The sequence below is a fragment of the Chinchilla lanigera genome, unplaced genomic scaffold (genome assembly GCF_000276665.1).
Source record: "Chinchilla lanigera isolate Chin_1 unplaced genomic scaffold, ChiLan1.0 scaffold00091, whole genome shotgun sequence".
In the NCBI taxonomy this organism is placed as follows: Eukaryota; Metazoa; Chordata; class Mammalia; order Rodentia; family Chinchillidae; genus Chinchilla; species Chinchilla lanigera.
The window spans coordinates 6,234,993-6,252,233 of NW_004955492.1; the positions used below are offsets into that span (position 1 = coordinate 6,234,993).

A 17,241-nucleotide genomic window follows, 5' to 3' on the forward strand; every position below is an offset into this window, starting at 1 on the left:
GGATGGCAGGCCTCATTCATATTTCAAGGCCCTTGCTCCATTAGCCTTCCTGCAGCCCAACTCTGCTGTCCTATGACTCTACCATCCTCTGGCGCCTCCCAGGCAGCTGGCTGCAGCTCCTGACCCAGGAAGCTTTGGTTCTGTCGGGGGAGGAGGGTTTTTTGGGGAAAGGATGCTCCTTTTATCTGTCTCTCTCTGGTAAGGCTCTCTGCTCCTCCAGGCCACAGCATCTGTAGCCCCACCTGACCAGCCGCTGGCTGCTCCTGTTTCCCACAGTCTGCTCTGGCACAAAGCCTAGGCATTTTTCTCAAGGGAGTTCCAGCAGGAAATTAATGATAGTGATACATTTCATGGTGAAATGTTAAAACAGCAATCAGCAGAACCATTTCCCTGATGTTCAGGTCTAAAGCACTGAGCTGCATCTAAAGTCCTGCTCGCTGAGCTGCCTTATTAAATCCTGGAGCGGCTGCCCTGGGCAATTCCTTCCTCCACACTCACCCTGCTCCCCCTATCCCGGTCAGCCTGCTCAGGGTGCTTCTCCTTCTGCAAGAGAGCACAGTAATCCTGACCTCAGAAAGCAGGATGGATCATTTTCTCAAACCTACCCCCATGCTCACCCTGCACTTAAGGTCTCCAGGCTCCAAGCGCTGTCAGTGATGATGGGTAAAGCAGGGACTGCAAGAAGCAGGGATTCTGGAGACATGAAAACCAGCCAGCCCCGGAATCCTGAGCTATCTATCGTGTACTTTCTGCTCTGCCTCCTCCCCTGGCCATCAAAAGCAGGGTGACACCAGAAATAGAGGAGCTCTAAGGATGTAAAAGGCCAGCTTCTAGTTTCATTTTATTTTGTTTTGTTTTCTCTCTCTGTGCTATGGTAGAGAGAAAATTTTTATTACAAATAATACAGCCCAGAAATCATATCCACCAAATAAAGACGAGAAATAAGGGTGTTGGGTGGTGGCACGGTTGGCATGACCTCCTCCTAAGAGGTGGCAGGGCGGGCAGTAGGAGTCTTGGGAGAGATGAACCTGCTGTCTCAAAACACTCTGAGCACATACATTTGGTCTATTCTGAAAGGAGCCTTGAATTTTGCCCTCAGAAATCCTTTTGGTGTCTTCTAAAGTGACTAGAGTTGGCCCCATGCCCTGGTATCAGCACTGGTCAGGGACCCTAAACCTGGCTGCAGGGCCAGGCATTTGGTGCTCTGGTCCTTTCCTGCTGGATCAGCCTAAAAATGTTAAGATAAACTTTGTATTGGGAGACTCACAGCCTAGACAGGTGGCGGGACTCCAGCCATGTGCACAGTGTGATGGCAGTGATAAGCCCATGTCTTGCAGCCTGGACTCCTTCCTCTATGGCCTTCACGCACTGTTCAAAGGTGACTTCAGGATCACAGCACGGGATGAGTGGGTGTTTGCTGACATGGACCTGCTGCATAAAGTTGTCGCTCCCGCCGTCAGGATGTCCCTGAAACTGCATCAGGTAAAATCTCAGTTTGTGATGACTTCAGCCTAAAACTTTAGGGAAAAAATAGCCTTGGAAATACACAGTCCCCTTTCTCTGTACAACACTGGGAGTGTTCATCACCTTGGTCAAAAAGCACTGAGGCCATTGGAAAGTCTCAATGTTAGCCAGTGGCCGTTTGCCCTCAGGAACTTGTGGGTGGGGGGTGACATCCTCTGGGAAGGAAGGAGCTGTATTGGCCAGAGAGAATGGCACGACAGAATGCCCAACCAGTGTCTTAAGTCATAGGGACATAGCCACAAAGCTCTTTCCTGAGCATACTCTATTGTGAGGCCCATTAGTGGAGACACGTTCCCTGCACCCAGCTCAGGATTCAGAGAACAAATGGGGAGGGAGAAAGACAGGAAAGGATGTGGCCTCGGAGCTTACTGTTGGTCACCATCTGCACATTTGCCTGCATGGACGTCCCCTAGGACCAGTTCACATGCCCTGATGAATATGAAGACCCCGCTGTCCTCTATGGAGCCATCCAGTCCTTTGAGCAGAAAGTGGTGATTTGTCATGAGGCCGACCCAGCCTGGAGGGGTGCTGTGCTGTCCAACAGGGAGGAACTGCTGACCCTGCGACATGTGGTGGATGAGGGTACTGATGAGTACAAGGTCATCATGCTTCACAGGGGCTTCCTGAGCTTCAAGGTGATCAAGGTATGGCCACAGCCCTGCTCCCGTCCCCGTCCCAAGGCCCTGGCTAGAGATTGCCCAGGAAGAAATAGGTGGATGGCACCAATGTGCATGTCCCTGGGCCAGTGGCCTCAGGTCAGAGGAACAGCCCAGAGAAGCAATGGCCAGAATCTGAAACCAACCAGGAGCTTGGGTGCTACAGTCCCCTGAAGGGCCATCTCTACCCTAGAGACCAAGGGCTTGGGCCAAACATCTCAGTGGACACATTTGTAGATGAGGGCCAGGATCTGGCTCATTTTTCCATTTTTCTATGGAAAATCCTTGTTCCCTATACTGTTTTTTTTGTTTTTTTTTTCCATATAGCTTTGAACCACAAGGCTAAAACAAAATCTTTCTTTCCATTCCCAGTTTCCCAGTGAAAATGGCATCATCTCTATTTTGTAGGACTGACTGTGACAAGAACCTCTGGCCAGTGATATAGTCACAGATGTCGGATCCCTGAGCCCCACTCACTGGGCGTGGTTAGTAACAGGCCATGCGTTTCTCCCCATGCCTGCAGGTGAACAAAGAGTGTGTTCGGGGACTCTGGGCCGGGCAGCAGCAGGAGCTCATCTTCCTCCGCAACCGCAACCCAGAGCGTGGCAGCATCCAGAACAATAAGCAGGTCCTGAGGAACCTTATCAATTCCTCGTGTGACCAGCCCCTGGGCTACCCCATGTACGTCTCCCCGCTAACCACCTCCTACCTGGGGACCCACCCGCAGCTGAGGAACGTCTGGGGTGGGCCTGTCACACTGGACAGACTGAGGACGTGGTTCCGAGCCAGGTGGCTGAGGTAGGAGTGTGCCACAGAGGCTTGCACCTACATGCCGTGGGGTGGGTGTGCAGAGTTCTCTTGATGTCTTTAGAATGTCACCACCACCACTGTGTCATTGAATGAAACTTTATCCGAGTGGCATTTAACAAGTCACTTGTCCAACCGTCTCCAAGCGAGTTATGGGCACTTTTACACGAGGAGTTGCCTCCTGCACCCCTCCAGCTGAGATCTACCTGTACCTGTGCCAGAGGGAACTGCACAACACCTCATTAAATGCCTCACTGGTGCATCAGTGAGCCTGTGGTTTCTGTGGACTGCTAAGACTTACCTTGCGATGTGCTGTGTACCTGACCAGGTATCAAGGCTATGGGGTCTCCTGAGGCTTCTTCCCCCTGGTGTATCTGTTCACTTATTAGACACAGGGGCTTAAGAAAATATGGGCTTTCCCCATATGCTCTCAGGGTCTGCTCACCTGGAGAGCATGGTCTTGCCTACAACTCAGACACAGCTGTGAGGGGCTCAGGGACAGTCCCCTGTTGCATAGCTGCAGGAATGCATTCTGCAAATCGTGAGGCGATGTCCTCACTGTGCAAGCATCAGTAAGAATGCACAACTTGTGAGGACCACGGCAGCTGCATTGTCCCCAGGTGACCTAGTTTTGGGGAGCCTGTGTTGGCTGTGACCTTGTGGCACACACAGTACATGGCCGAGCCCTGGAAGTTGTCTCCCCTCACAGCATGCGCAAGGACTGCAATGCCGGGCAGAGGAGCGGAGGAGCCATTGAGGACCTGGATGGGGGTGGGGCCCCAAGTGGGGACGGCAGTGTGGAGCAGCCCCAGAAAGGTGGCACCCAGCACTGGGTCTCCCCGCGCGAAGGCGCTCAGAGGACAGGTAAGTGCTGCCTGCAGAACCTCGGCCTCACACTGTGGGTAAGTCATCGTCCCTGTGCCAAGAGCTCCTCCGGCAGTAGGAGTCGCCCCTGGCCAATGGCTGTGCATGTGGATTGACCCCCGTTGAGCTCTGCTGAAGAAAATTCTCCACCCCTGTGAGGTCTGGTTTTGATCATGTCTGTCAGTCTGTCCATCATCTTGGGCAGCCATTCATCTGTCTCACCTCTCTCAGGGTCGGCCTTGTGTCCTCCTCCTGCACAGACAGGCCACTGCACGTACTGCTCTCCCTGGTCCTCATCCCTCCACTTGCCACCAGCATTCCAGAGGGCAAAGGAAGAGGGATGGAGGGTCACCTTGATGGCAGCACAGGAGGTAGCTGGGACCAAATTCAGGCTGAGTCTAAAGTTGAAAATCCTGCTTAAACTTCTTCCAAATAGGAAAGTCAGGCTGAACCAGATGGATAGGATTCTGATGTCCACTGGGGTTGCTGTGAGGGTGTGAGGTGGTACTGCCAGCGAGAAGAGCCTGGGGTGTTTGCAAAAGACATGGCCTAGGGACCAGGGAGGCAGATGCTCTCTTCTGACTCCTTGGCTCTACCCTCTGAAGCCTGTTAGTGATTCATTGTTTGGCCTCAGTTCTTCCTTCCTCATCTTCCAGAAGCGTTTACTAAGTACCTCTGTACATGGCTCCCTGCCAGCCTTGCCCCAGGTGAGCCCTGGGAGGAGTGCCCACATAAGGCAGAGGGTTGAGGTGCAGTAGTAGGATTATATAAACATAGGCAGGCAGGATGGATAGATTCAGGTGACAGATACAGATCATAGATAGATGTGATAGTCATGATAGGTAGAAAATAGATGATAGGAATGATAGATGAGAGGAGAGATATATGAGATAGAAAGATAGATATAGGTGACAGAGATAGATAGATGAGATAGATAGATAGATAGATAGATAGATAGATAGATAAACAGGTGATAGAGAAATGGAGATGGATGATAGATGAAAATGATAGCAGGCAGGTGAAATACACAGATGATAGAATGATGGATGATTGATAGAAAAATGAAGATGAATGATAGGTAAATGATAGATAGATAGATGGAACAGATAGAGGAGGTAGAAGGATAGATATAGAAAATAGATGTCATAGATGATAGCTATATAGTTGATTGATAGGTAAAAGTGATAGATGATAGATGTGATTTTTTTGTTTTGTTTTGTTTTTCTCCGGTACCGGGAACCGAACTCACGACCTTGCGCTTGCCAGGCAGGCGCTTTTGCCGCTGAACGAAATCCCCAGCCCCTGATAGATGTGATTGATATATGGATGATTGATGAAGATATGGAGATAAGTGATAATAGATGATAAATGATAGATATCAGGTGGATAATATATAGATAATAGATTGATAAGTGATAGATGATACAGAAATAGATGATAGATAGAGATAAAGATGCTGGATGGATTGATAGGTGATAGAGACATAGATGATAGATAACAGGTGAATAACAGATTGAGAAACAGATGATAAATAAATGACCTGTAGATAAATGATTGACAGAAGAGTGGGTAAGTAGACAGGTGAATGGGCAGAGGAGCTATTGTCAGGTGTCAGAAGAAATGAACTCCTTCCTCTGCCATTGCTATCTGCCCTGAGGGATTCCTCATCCCAAGGCCTCCATACTGCATCTGGTTCTCAAGCTGGAAGGATCTTATTGCTTCCATAACATTTGTTATCGCCAGAGAAATGAATTTCAGGGTCATGTAGGTGACCTGCCAGATGCGAAGTGCGAGGGGGTCCTGTGGGGAGGAGCCTGAGCATTTGCCACCCTTCAGGGAACCAGCCAGCCAGGCAAGGTCGGGGTCTACAGCGTGGTAAGAGGATATGTGGGGGGGCTGCATCCTCTGAGATCAGAGCAAACTGCAGCCGCCTACCTGCAGAAGCCTGGCACCCCTGCCAGAGCCAGCCATGGCAGTGGGCTCCTCCGGCTCACTGCAGCCCTCCATGCCCTTTGGGGCAGCTGTCAGGGCGAGACCTTCAAAAGGTCTAAACCAGCTGTTAACGTGTCATTATTGCTTCTTAGTACTGAGCCTCTAAGGCCACCGTGGCTTTCCACAATGTAAAGTTTGGGGCATGCCGGTGACACTTTCTGCTCAGGATCCTGGCCTTGGCTCACTGGCCCCACTGCAGCCTGTGTTTGCTCCAGCCGTGAGACTGCACATTGGCTGCTACTGTAGGCAGTTACTGTAGGCAGTTGGGGTTGGACGCCTGGCACAGGCTGCCTTCTCACCCTGTGCCCCTCGTGCAGTGACTGCGCTCGATTCTAGCGTCAGTTCTAGGTGTTGCTCTTGGGAACAGCACAATGAGGACAGTATGTGGGCAAGTTCCCCCAAACCTACCGGACTCTGGGCACCAGGAGCATTCACTGTCCTCACCATACAGAGGGAGGAACTGGGCACTGAGAAAGGTCAGTCACTGCCCTAAGGTGCCCAGCTAGTAAGCTGATCTAGGATATACACAGACACTATCCTAACCACCATGCACTGCTGTGGCCCTGGCCCTGGATGCTGTCACCCTGTCCCAGCCCTGAGAACCTTAAATGCCTGGAACACACTCACCCCTAGCACTCCATCTGCGCCTCTGGTACTGTACCTGCTGCTCTGACTTTGTTCTGTCCCCTGGCTGGCAAGGGCTCCGCTTACTAGAGATCTTCCTTCTGGCCCCACAAGCAGGCAGAGCCAATGCTCCCATCCTTCTGAGGCAGCCAGCCAGGGTTTCCTTTCCTCACTATGGGCAAGGAGGAAACAGCTACCTCACGGCCTGCCCACCTGGAGAAGCCTGGCACCGTCTCAGGCTCAGGGAACGCCATGCCTAGGGAAGAAGTCACTGCAGCCAGGCAGGCTACCCTGGGCATGTGCCCAGTGGAGGTTCAGAGAGCTGCAGCAGTAGGACGTGGAATCGGGATGGCTTCACTGCCTCACTCTCGCTGGCCTCTGGGCAGCTCTGACAACTCACACGGTCATAATCTCCCCTTCACACGGCAGTCAGGGTGATTTTAATTTCACTTACATCGGTTCGTCTTCTCTTGTGTGGAATGACACCTGTTATACAGAATACACCCGGATAAGTGACAAGTCCCACAGCCCAAGTGGCTTGCAGGACAGAAGCTTCTTGTCCCACAGTCTGGACGGTGGAAACCCAAAGTCAAGAGTTGGTTTCCCTGTGGCCATGAGGGGCAGTCTGTCTCCCAGGCCTCTGGTACTGCTGGCTGACTTCGTATTCCAAGGTTGTAGAAGTACCAAGGACCTCCGCCTTCATCCTTACACAGTGTTGTTCTCCCTGTGTGCAGACATCCCCTTTCTAAAAGGCACTGGTTACGTTGGATTAGAGCCCCACCCTACCCCCGGTGACCTCATTTTAACTCACTACATCAGTGGCTGAGACCAGATGATGAGACACTTGACCCAGACAGACATGGTAGAAAGCGGACTGGGCCAAATGCTGCACACACAAGCACTCCTGGATAGGCAAAGCTTTATGGAGAGGGGGTAGAAGTGGGAGGGGAGCTCAGCCCAACTGGGCTTTGACTGAAGGGAGTCAGCAATTGGTCAAGGGAGTGACCAAGCTGTTACCAAAACAAAGAGAGCAGCAGGCTTTCACCAGTGAGCTAGCGGGGGCTAAGGTCCACTCATTCCCGTCGGCCAAGGCCTTGGTTCCAAAAGATGCTTCACCTTGTGATAGACTTGGATGCTGAGTGGGCATGGTCAACTCATCCTAAAAGCTGTTTAATTTTCATGTAGCTGGAGCCATCATCCTGCAGAGAACATCCTGGCCTTGTGGGTGAGGGTTCAGGTTCTATGATGGGGTTGAAGGACTTGAGGTGCTTGGGCTTTAGTAGCTGTTGAGGAACAAAGGTGGGGGTAGAAAAAAGGAGAAAAAGAAAAGGAAACACACACCAGCTCCAACAGGTGCTAGGCCAAGTTATCCCTGTCTTATAGTTTCAGCCTAAACATTTTTAAATGATCAATGTGCCTACAGGCAGAGCTGAGTGGAATTTGACCCAAGAGTTAAGATAAAAAAGGGGACAGATACAATATTAAAACAGAGACCCCAACCCTTTATCCCATTTCAGACTCCCATCAGGTCTCTGCAGGCCAAAGTAAGGGGTCAGTTTTCTTAGCAAAAGTGGCCTTTGAGTTTCCAGGAATTAACCCAGACAACTGTTATCATAACCCCCACATCAGACGTGCCATCTACACCAGTGCTGGGGGGAAACTAATGATGTATTGCCCAGCTGTGTGACCTCCAAACTTAGTGATTTTAAGTTGATTAAGAGCAAGTGAGGCTAGAGGGCTTATTTGTTTGTATCCTTCATAGGAATTTCTCATTTCATGCAAGGGTTCTGCCTCTGTGGTTTTATTAGGGTCTCACGATGGGTTTCTTGAAACACGCCATCTATAAAAGATCACAGCTTGCTGCACCCAGAGGCTTATTTTGTCATACCACAGTGCTGGCCCCTAACAGTCTCACAATGACCCTGTTTCTAAGTGAGGTGCTGGGTTTGGGACGTCATCACAAGTGTGGACGGACACAGTCCAGCCTGTCCCACTGCCCCTGCCTGCAGCTGGTCGCAGGCCTCTTGCTGCCACTGTCTGAGTTCTGCACTCGCACTTCTGCTGTGTGCTTAGGTCACAGTGTCCTGTCCCTCGCTGGTGCACACCGCTGCCCCCTCAGGGCCCCTGCAGCTGCTGCCACCGCTACCTCAAATGCACCCCTCCCAGGGCAGCCACCTCTCCAGACCATTAAGCCACTGAGGTGACTGGCTCTTCCAATCAGAGGCCTGCCAGCCAAGCATGGGACATGCCCTGCCCATGCCCCTGCCCCACCTCTCCCTCACATACTTCCCCTAAGAATTCTCCCGTGATGACCAGGTGTGGTGGCACATGATTGTAATCCCGGCTCTCTGGGAGGCTGAGGCATCAGGATCGCAAGTTCAAACCCAACCTGGCTGACGTAGTGAGACCCTAACTTGAAATGAAAAAACAGAGATGTAGCTCAGCAGAAAGGCCCTGGGTTCAATTCCTGGTACCGAAAAAAAATCCTGCGAGAGGGGACTGTGACTGTGAGTTGCCCCACACACAGGACGATGGGCACTCATTGGATAGGGCGTGTGGGGGGATAGGGTATGTGTGGGCGCCACTCTCTTCCCCACTGTCCCTGCATCCTGCTAGCACTGCAAGGAAGGCCAGGCCTATGCATGGGTGCTCAGGCAAGGGTGGTCCTGAGCTCAGCAGATGCTGGGTGACTGGATGGGTGGACAGTCTCCCTCTAGCTTTGGCTGCTTGTATTACAGTGTCCCAGCCAGCAGGTACCAGGTGGTCAGGGCTCAGAGTTCCTATGTGGGGCTTCCAGCCATCAGAGTCATCATAGCCAGAAGTGCTGATCCTGGTATCTTTTCTGAGGTCACCATTTGTCCTGAGTGCCTGAAGCCCCTGCCAGGGTCCCACCAAGGCCTGACTCAGATTGAGGTGTCAGAAGCCAGGAGACCAAGGACTAAGCATCCGATGAAGCTTGATGATAGGGCTCTGGCCACATCAACCGTGGAAAGAGGGGTCCAAAGGCAGCTAACAGGCTACCTCCCTGACAGGACTACGCCCACAGTCCCTGCAGGCCCTTCCCACCCAGCACACCAGACTATCTCCAGAAGGCCATGCAGCAGGTGTGTCTGGCAGGGCAGCCACTTTGCCAGATCATTAAACCAACTGGATTCAAGTCCCCATGTGGGCACTTAGGGTTTTCAGCTGCAGGGGAACAGTTTCCATCCATCTGAGGTACTCCCCTGAGGCTTGTGTGCAGGCAGCCCCTGAGGTCCCAAGAAGAGCAGGCCCGGAGACAAGGCCACAAGGGGGAGGGGCAGCCACCCGGCAACCCCTGTGAGTTCCTGGAAGACTTCGGAGAAGCCATATGCATGCTGTTCCCAGTAGACTGTCGCCTCCAGAGGGAAACCCCACAATGCTGTGGAGATGGTGGGGCAATTCCATCTCAGCTTCTCTGGCCTCTTCTCTTCCCCAGTTGATTCAAACTGCTCTGCCCATCTAAATTGGGCCAAGCAGCTTCCAGAGAGGAAGCCAGGACAGGGCATAGAGGCATGCTCCATTAGCAGGGATATTCCTGAGCCTGACCTGGAGCAGTAAGGGAGTCACTTTCCTCGCTGTGGCCTGCCTGCGGGTGACAGCATGGGTCTCAGCCCCTAGGGAGCAGTGGTTTTTTAGTCTTTCCAAATGGTTCTAATGGCCAAGCTTAGGAAGACCCGTATCTACTGCAAACTTTCTGGGGAGGTCTCCTGGGTCCCTCAGCAGAGTTTCTGGGCCAGGTCAGTTTTACAGGTTGCTCCGTCCTGTAATTAATTATGGGAGTCATTGATGCTGGGTGTGAAGTAACCAAAACAGTGCAGGAGTCATTCGCTTCAAAAGGTTCAGGCCAATGGCAGAGCAGACCTTGTATCTGTGGTGATACAGTATGGTAAGTGCCATTCAAGAGGCAGGGCCGGGGCCTCACAGGCCAGGATGTTCTTCGATGTGAGGGGCAGGATGGAAGGCTTAGCTACATAGCAGAGAGGGAGCAACTCTGAAGGAGGAACTAGAGCCAGTTCTCAGGGTCTTGTTCCTCTCAGTGACCAAGGCTTGCCTGAGGACCCCACTACCCCAGCCCTTCCTTACTCCAACCTCTGTTACCACCATGCGCCCTACAGGACCGGTACCCCCACCCCCACAAGACCCCTGAGCAGCACCCCTTTCCCCAGGCCACCATGCCCCACTGCCAGGCACTTATGTGCCAACCCCACTGAGGCCTGACCAGACACCACCCTCTTGCAGGGGTACAGAATACGTGTCACAGCTGGGGGAGCATGGGCACAGTGCAAGGCCTGTGACCTACTTCCCAGGAGCAGCTGGAAAGCCATTGCCAGCATAGTCCCCCACTAGAGAGGAAGGCCGGGTCCTTGGATTGCCCACGACTTGCACTGCAGCCTCTCAGATAATGATCAGAGATGAAGAATGATGCCCAAAGGAGGGTAGTTCATATTGTATTTCCACTCAGGCACTAACGTTTTTCCCTAGAAACACTCATAATTTGATAATGCAGTAATTGGCAAGATAAGTTAAATCATAAAATAATGATCCTGGGCAGCACAAATGGTTTTAGTGTGGTTTGCTTACTTGGTGCTGTGTCATTTACAAAATTAAAAATTTAAAAAGAGAAATTAAGAGCCAAAGGAACATCTGAAACAATGAAGTGGGGGAGGGCCCCTGTCTTGCAGACACTACACACTTCTCCGTTTGCTACCCATGGTGGCTTTGCCCCTTTGTTCCCAGAGGTAGCGGGGTTGTTCCCCGTCCAGTCAGGGTGGTGTGTGGAGCACTGAGTGGCTTACAGTGTAAATCACAAACAGATGCTTGGCCTTGTCTCACTCTGAATAAACTAACAAATCACAATCCCCGCTCTTAGCTTTTAATTTGTCGGTCTTTTTCCTCCTATTTGTTTTCTTCTAGAAGAGAAACATTCCACCTTCTCAGCAGGGACTTAGTGGCACTGGGGCTGAACAAGGCCCTTTCAGGAGGAAATTACACACCTGCTTGTAATAATTTTTAAAACACTCACTGTATTTTGATCACACCCCTTAACATTTGTGGTGGTAACTGTCAGGCTCTTCCATCTCATTATTTGAAATGGATCGTGAAGTGTAGACTGTAGTCACCATGCTGTGTTGAAGACCCCAGGACTAACCCCTCCCATCTACCCATGTTTGGCCCGTCTTCTCACCCGCTGAGGGAACAAACCTCCATGTCCCTCACGGCACTTCTTGCCCCAGTGGGACATGGATGACCAGGTGTTCTGCTTCCCTTCACAGGCTGCAGGAAAGGAAGGAGCCAGTCTGTCCAGGCACCCTCAGCGCTCAGCCAGAGGCTGCCTACCCTGAGCTCATCAGGCCCCATTGTAGAGAGCCGCCAGGCCTTCCTACAAACATCCACATCCGTCCACGAGCTGGCCCCACGGCCCTCAGGCAGCCGGCTCTCCTTGCATACGTCAGCCACGTCCCTGCACTCCCAGCCGCCCCCTGTCACCACCACAGGCCACCTGAGTGTCCGAGAGCGCGCAGAGGCGCTCATCCGGTCCAGCCTGGGCTCCTCCACCAGCTCTACCCTCAGCTTCCTCTTTGGCAAGAGGAGTTTTTCCAGTGCTCTCGTCATTTCTGGACTGTCCGCAGCAGAAGGGGGCAACACCAGTGACACACAGTCATCGAGCAGCGTCAACATCGTGATGGGCCCCTCAGCCAGGGCCGCAGGCCATTCCACACGGGTAAGGTGACTTGGGCTGGGAGATAGAGAGCAGGGCCCGGCTCTAGGCCTGGCCTCCTGGACTCTACCCATTCCTTCCAGATTCCCACCCTCTACCCCAGGGCTACCAGGGTCATGCAGGTAACGAGACACGAAGCTGCTCCCTGTACTCTGGGCAAACCTGTACACCAGCCCCTGTGAGCACTTTAGGATGGCTAGGTCCAGGCGCTCAGCAGAGCTGTGGAGCAGAACTGTGGCTGGGCGTAGCGAGAATGTCCCTCATCTGCCCCGGAAGCTCAGTCACTTCCTTCTTCGCATCACTCTGGCCTAAAGGAGAGCCAAGGACACCCATGAGCACCAGAGTTAAATGACCACCGATCCCATCCAAAGGACTGACTCTGAGAGCCATGAGGTGTCTCACATGCTCAGGTGTTTAGATTCTAGAGTTTTAAGGATTTCAGCAAGGTAAGCTGTTACGTGTCCAGAATGCCACACTCACTGACGTTACACACCTGAGCCTCATGAGTAGACAAATGATGAACACCAGAAGCTTGTTTACACAATGTGGTAGAAATGGAAAGTTAGTATTAATTTAAAGATTCATTCAGATTTAGACACTTCCCTGCTGTTGCCCAAGGCTCACACGCTTGCGGGTTACAGCGGCCTGATCTCTGGTCTTGGTGCAGTTATTTGCGGGAAAGGGGACCAGCCCTGGTATCCTCAGTGTTACCCTTCCTCTCTTCCATGTTGTCCTCCAATGGAGAATGTCCCAAGAACCCTGGGCTGCAGCACTGGTGTGACCTCTGGGCGGTGGGTTGGCGATGGGCTTCCTTGGTCCTCAGGCCACACTGGCTAGGGGAAAGACGCTGGTGGCTGTAGATGATTTACCCAAGTTTAGCTATGTAACCACACATATAAGCATCTTTCTCTTTTATATTTCCTTGATAAAAAGATACAAAATGCCCTTTCCCCACCCCCTAATCTATGTTTAATCGCAGTCTGTGGGGATGTCTTTGGGATCCTGGAAAATTCTCTTTCCCAGACTCCAAGGACAATGAGTCCTTGGGACCACGGTCATCCAGAATGCCAAGGCTTTGGTACCACCACTGGTGTCAAACCTACTGGGTTTGTGTGTGAGGAGAACCAGTCACACACATGGCCTCTCCATTTGTGTCTAATGTATCCCAGACCTCAAGAAGAGGCCCCAGCCTAACCCCAGAGGCCACCTGGTCAGTCCCGTCATTTGAATAGCTGGAGGGCCTGCCCTCAAGATCGCTGCATCCCCAGTCCTAGGGTAGCACATCAGAGTAGGGGACTAGAGGATCTAGGCAGTGAATGAGTCCTGACTGTCACTGCTTCTTCCTGTTCCCTGGAAGCACTTCTCAGAGCCATGTGACCCCACCGAGGCTGCGGAGCAGAGGCAGCTTCGTGACCAACGTCTTGCTGAGGCTGTGGCAGAGAACCTGGGGGTGATGTGCAGAAGAGCGAGCCAGGAGGACATGGGCCTGGATGACACTGCTTCCCAGCAGAGTGCTTCGGATGAGCAATAGTGGAGAGGCGCCTGGTGGGGAGAAAGAGTCCCCACCGGCCACTGTCACTCTTTCCCCTGCTCCCAACACAATGAGCGAGCGCTGTGCACCCAAAGGGCCCTTCCCCAGAGGAAATGGGAGCTGTTCTAGAAACAGTCACTACCTTTATCTCAGGTTCTTGAAAAAATCTCACACGACGGGGGACAAAGACACCACACTTCCTCCCTCCAAGCACTGCACGAAGAATCTGACATTTCAAACAAAAGCCATTTAATATCTGAAAACAAGTGGAGCAAATACAGCCTGTGAGTAACTCCTTCCTGCCCTCATGAGAACAGGACCACCACATGCCAGTAACTGGCACTTTGCACACTGCTGTTACCAGGAGAGACAGGGACTGCAGCGCAGGCGACACCATGGGTGGGTCCAGTGTGTCCAAGCCCAAGCAAAGGAAATCTCACTTCTTTGTAGTATTTATGCAGCTGTAGGCGTAGCCAGCAGCACCCCCTCGCAGAATTCTGGCGGTGCATGCAGTCCCGTCTTCCGTGCTCTTCGAGGAGCCAGGACATGTCAGAATGGGAGTTAGAAATGGGGTACATGGCCAGACATCCTGGACCATGCAACACTCCACAGGCCCGAGTGATTCCGGGCCGCCAGTACCCTGCACTCCCCAGGCAAGCGCACGACTCTTCCAGGCTGAGTAGCCCCTGCTGTGCCACAAGCACACTTGCACACACCTTTGTTTTGGAATTAAAATGTTTACAGTTATTGCTGTGTTTTTCTGGTGTCTGAGTTCTGCTTCAATTGCTTTCACTTCTAAAAATAGATTCTTAACTGAAACTCACCTAAAAATATATCTGTTTCTAGAAATGAGACTGATATTTGGGCAAATCCTGAGACAACTTTTCCCATCTCCAAATGCCCAAAGGGAGGGGAAATCTGGATTTTCTGCTGACAGGAGGAAGAGCAGGAGTCCCAAACAGCATGCAAGAAGAATATTTCACTGACCTGTGGGACCATCCTCTGGAAAGACAATAGCGAGAAAGAAATACCCAATTTAGAACAGTCACAAAATGTCTCCAAGGCTGGATGTGGTGGTGCACGCCTGTAATCCCAGCACTTGGGAGGCTGAGGCAGGAGGATCGTTGTGAGTTCGAGACCAGCCTGGGCTACAAAGTGAGCCCAAGGCCAGCCTGAACTGCACGGCAAGGCCCTGGTTCAAAAAGACAAAAAAAAAGTCTCCAAAGCTTCTAAGATTTGCAAGTTGGAGTGGAGGACAAAGGAGGGCAAGTATAGCAGAAAACCCCTTACCACTGGAAATAGGTGCTAATGCTTTCACATTTTTGTAAGATAAGAACTAGCAATTAATAGCAATAAGTGGGCTTTCTAATTAGAGACAGAGTGCCCCACATGATAATCCCTACAGACAGACTTTATTTCTGGTTCATCTGCAGCTGTTGTCTGGTGAGGTGTCACCTGCCGCAGCTCCTGGCCATTCCATGGCCACTATGTAGCCTGGCCCTTGGGACTAAAAGGTGGCCCTGAGTGGTGTGCAGTCCCACACTGGTGTGCCCTTGTGTTCATATGCAGGAGGCCACGTGACCAGAAGTGGTCAGAGTGGAACACAGTGACCCCAGTGGTCAGCTGTGTTCCACTCTGACCACTCTCCAGGCGTTAGAAGAAAGCACATACAGGGACTTCCCCCAAAAGGATGAAGCCCAGTGGGTATGCGGATGGCAGGATGAACACGCCTCACCCACATACAGACTCAGGAACTGCTTCTCCACTGTGCAGGCTCCTGTCCATGTGTGCACAGAGAGGTGTGCATACACTCGTACCCACCAAGCAAAGATGAGTCACTCCAGGACTCCTTTCGGCGGGTTGGCCACTGGCAGCAATGCAGCCACACCTTTGATACATGCAATTCCTGAGCACAGGGCCCCGGCCCTTGAGGCAGTCAGGTGCGTGGCAGAGTGCTTCTCCCAGGGTGGTGTTACAAGCCATTACAGGAGGCAGTCGTGAGTTGGCATTTCTTGCCACGGTTCTCACATGTTCTGCCAACATGTAGCTAAAGTTATTTCTGCACATGGACACTGAATAACAGTTTCTCCTTTAAAGACAATATAAAACTGTAGCATTTGGGTGTTCTATAAATCATTTGGCTAACTTGGCACTGATGCTGTCTGGAAGCATCTGTGTCTGGCAAGCAGTTCTGTAAATCACCGGTATTCCGGCGTCTTGTGACCTGTACAATGTACGATGCAACGCCTGGCTACCTGGCCTCCTCCGCTCTTTGTTCCAAGCCTTGTGCTACACAACATCTGCCATGGGCATACACAGGTGTGATCTTCCCAGACACAGCCTTCCATGAACACCGAGCTGGACAGGAAGTTAGGGGCAAGGCTGCTGGGTGATCTGAGGGCTGGGGGGCAGGGTAAGAGACTGGATTTGCAAATCCCTGGGAGCACCTCCCTGCCAGGCAGGATAGTCACAATCAAGTTAGAAGGCTTGTCTTTATCTTTCTGCAGAGCCTCATTCTTACAGAAGAACAGAGAACAACTTGTTAAACTGCTGTGTGCAAACTGACTGGAACTGATGGGTGCTAAGATCTGCTAAGGAGCAGGAGGGCAGAACCATTTAGCAAGCAGTTCTGCTTTATTCTACTAGGCCTTGTTTTAGCTGAGATTCTGCACAGGACAATGTTCATGTCAATTTTGCGTTTTTCAAAGTGAAGTTCCCTTTAATCAGGACTCATCCCACTGTGCCAGACATCATGACGGCCTCCATTAAAGTTCCTGCTTACAATACAGGGACTGCACCTGCCCTCCGCACTCACTGCACTGGCCGTTCTCTGTGACACTGTGGTGCTGCAACAGCTGGAGGACTGGCCAGTCTCTTGCAGCTAAAATAGCAACTGTGAGGTCTGGGGACACATGATATACTACAATGACAGAAAGCTTAAGTGGGGAGAGGCAGGACATAGTAAAAGATCACGGGCCTTAGAGTCACTGAAACTTGGGTTCAAATCTCCATCTGCCACAGACAGGGCCAACCAGCTTCAGCTACAAGCCTCCAGTTTTCCTTCTAACTTAAGACAAAATCAAAGTTCACTAAACTGTCATGCTGGAACAATGAGTGCGAACCAGAGGTAGAAGGAGCATGTGTGTCCTTCCAGGTTTTGGAGGACAGTGACCCTCAGGTACCAGGCAGGGCTCCAGTGGCGGGTCTGACCCCAGCCAGGCAGACAGCTGTGGTGGTGCTGGGCCTGGTTGGTCCCTGTTGTCTTCTGGCACAGAGGCCTCCAGACATTGCAAAATCTACTTGCATAGATTTTTGGTCGGGGTCAGGCCCTACGTATGACTGTGGCCACCCTCACCTCCTCAAACACATGGCCCACATCTGTGTTCAGTGCCCCTCCCATTCTAGCGGTCAGTGAGGTCACAGATGGCCTGCCAGATGTATGGAGCTTAGCCTATGGCCTCTGTGAACAGTCTACCCAGGCATGGACAGTGGAAGGAGATGCC

The 17,241-nt window shown here is 51.8% G+C and overlaps 1 protein-coding gene across 1 annotated transcript in view; it reads left to right on the plus strand.

Annotated features, from left to right (window-relative positions):
• The window catches only part of Pcnxl2 (pecanex-like 2 (Drosophila)), a 205,907-nt gene extending 191,416 nt beyond the window's left edge, over nucleotides 1-14,491 (plus strand). The window contains exons 28-33 of the mRNA XM_013504672.1: nucleotides 1,338-1,482; nucleotides 1,938-2,168; nucleotides 2,704-2,978; nucleotides 3,697-3,851; nucleotides 11,762-12,210; nucleotides 13,565-14,491. Coding sequence (XP_013360126.1) covers nucleotides 1,338-1,482; nucleotides 1,938-2,168; nucleotides 2,704-2,978; nucleotides 3,697-3,851; nucleotides 11,762-12,210; nucleotides 13,565-13,738 — 1,429 coding nt within the window. The 3' untranslated portion in view covers nucleotides 13,739-14,491. The remainder of the gene's footprint in view (nucleotides 1-1,337; nucleotides 1,483-1,937; nucleotides 2,169-2,703; nucleotides 2,979-3,696; nucleotides 3,852-11,761; nucleotides 12,211-13,564) is intronic.
• The last annotated feature ends 2,750 nt before the right edge of the window (nucleotides 14,492-17,241 follow it).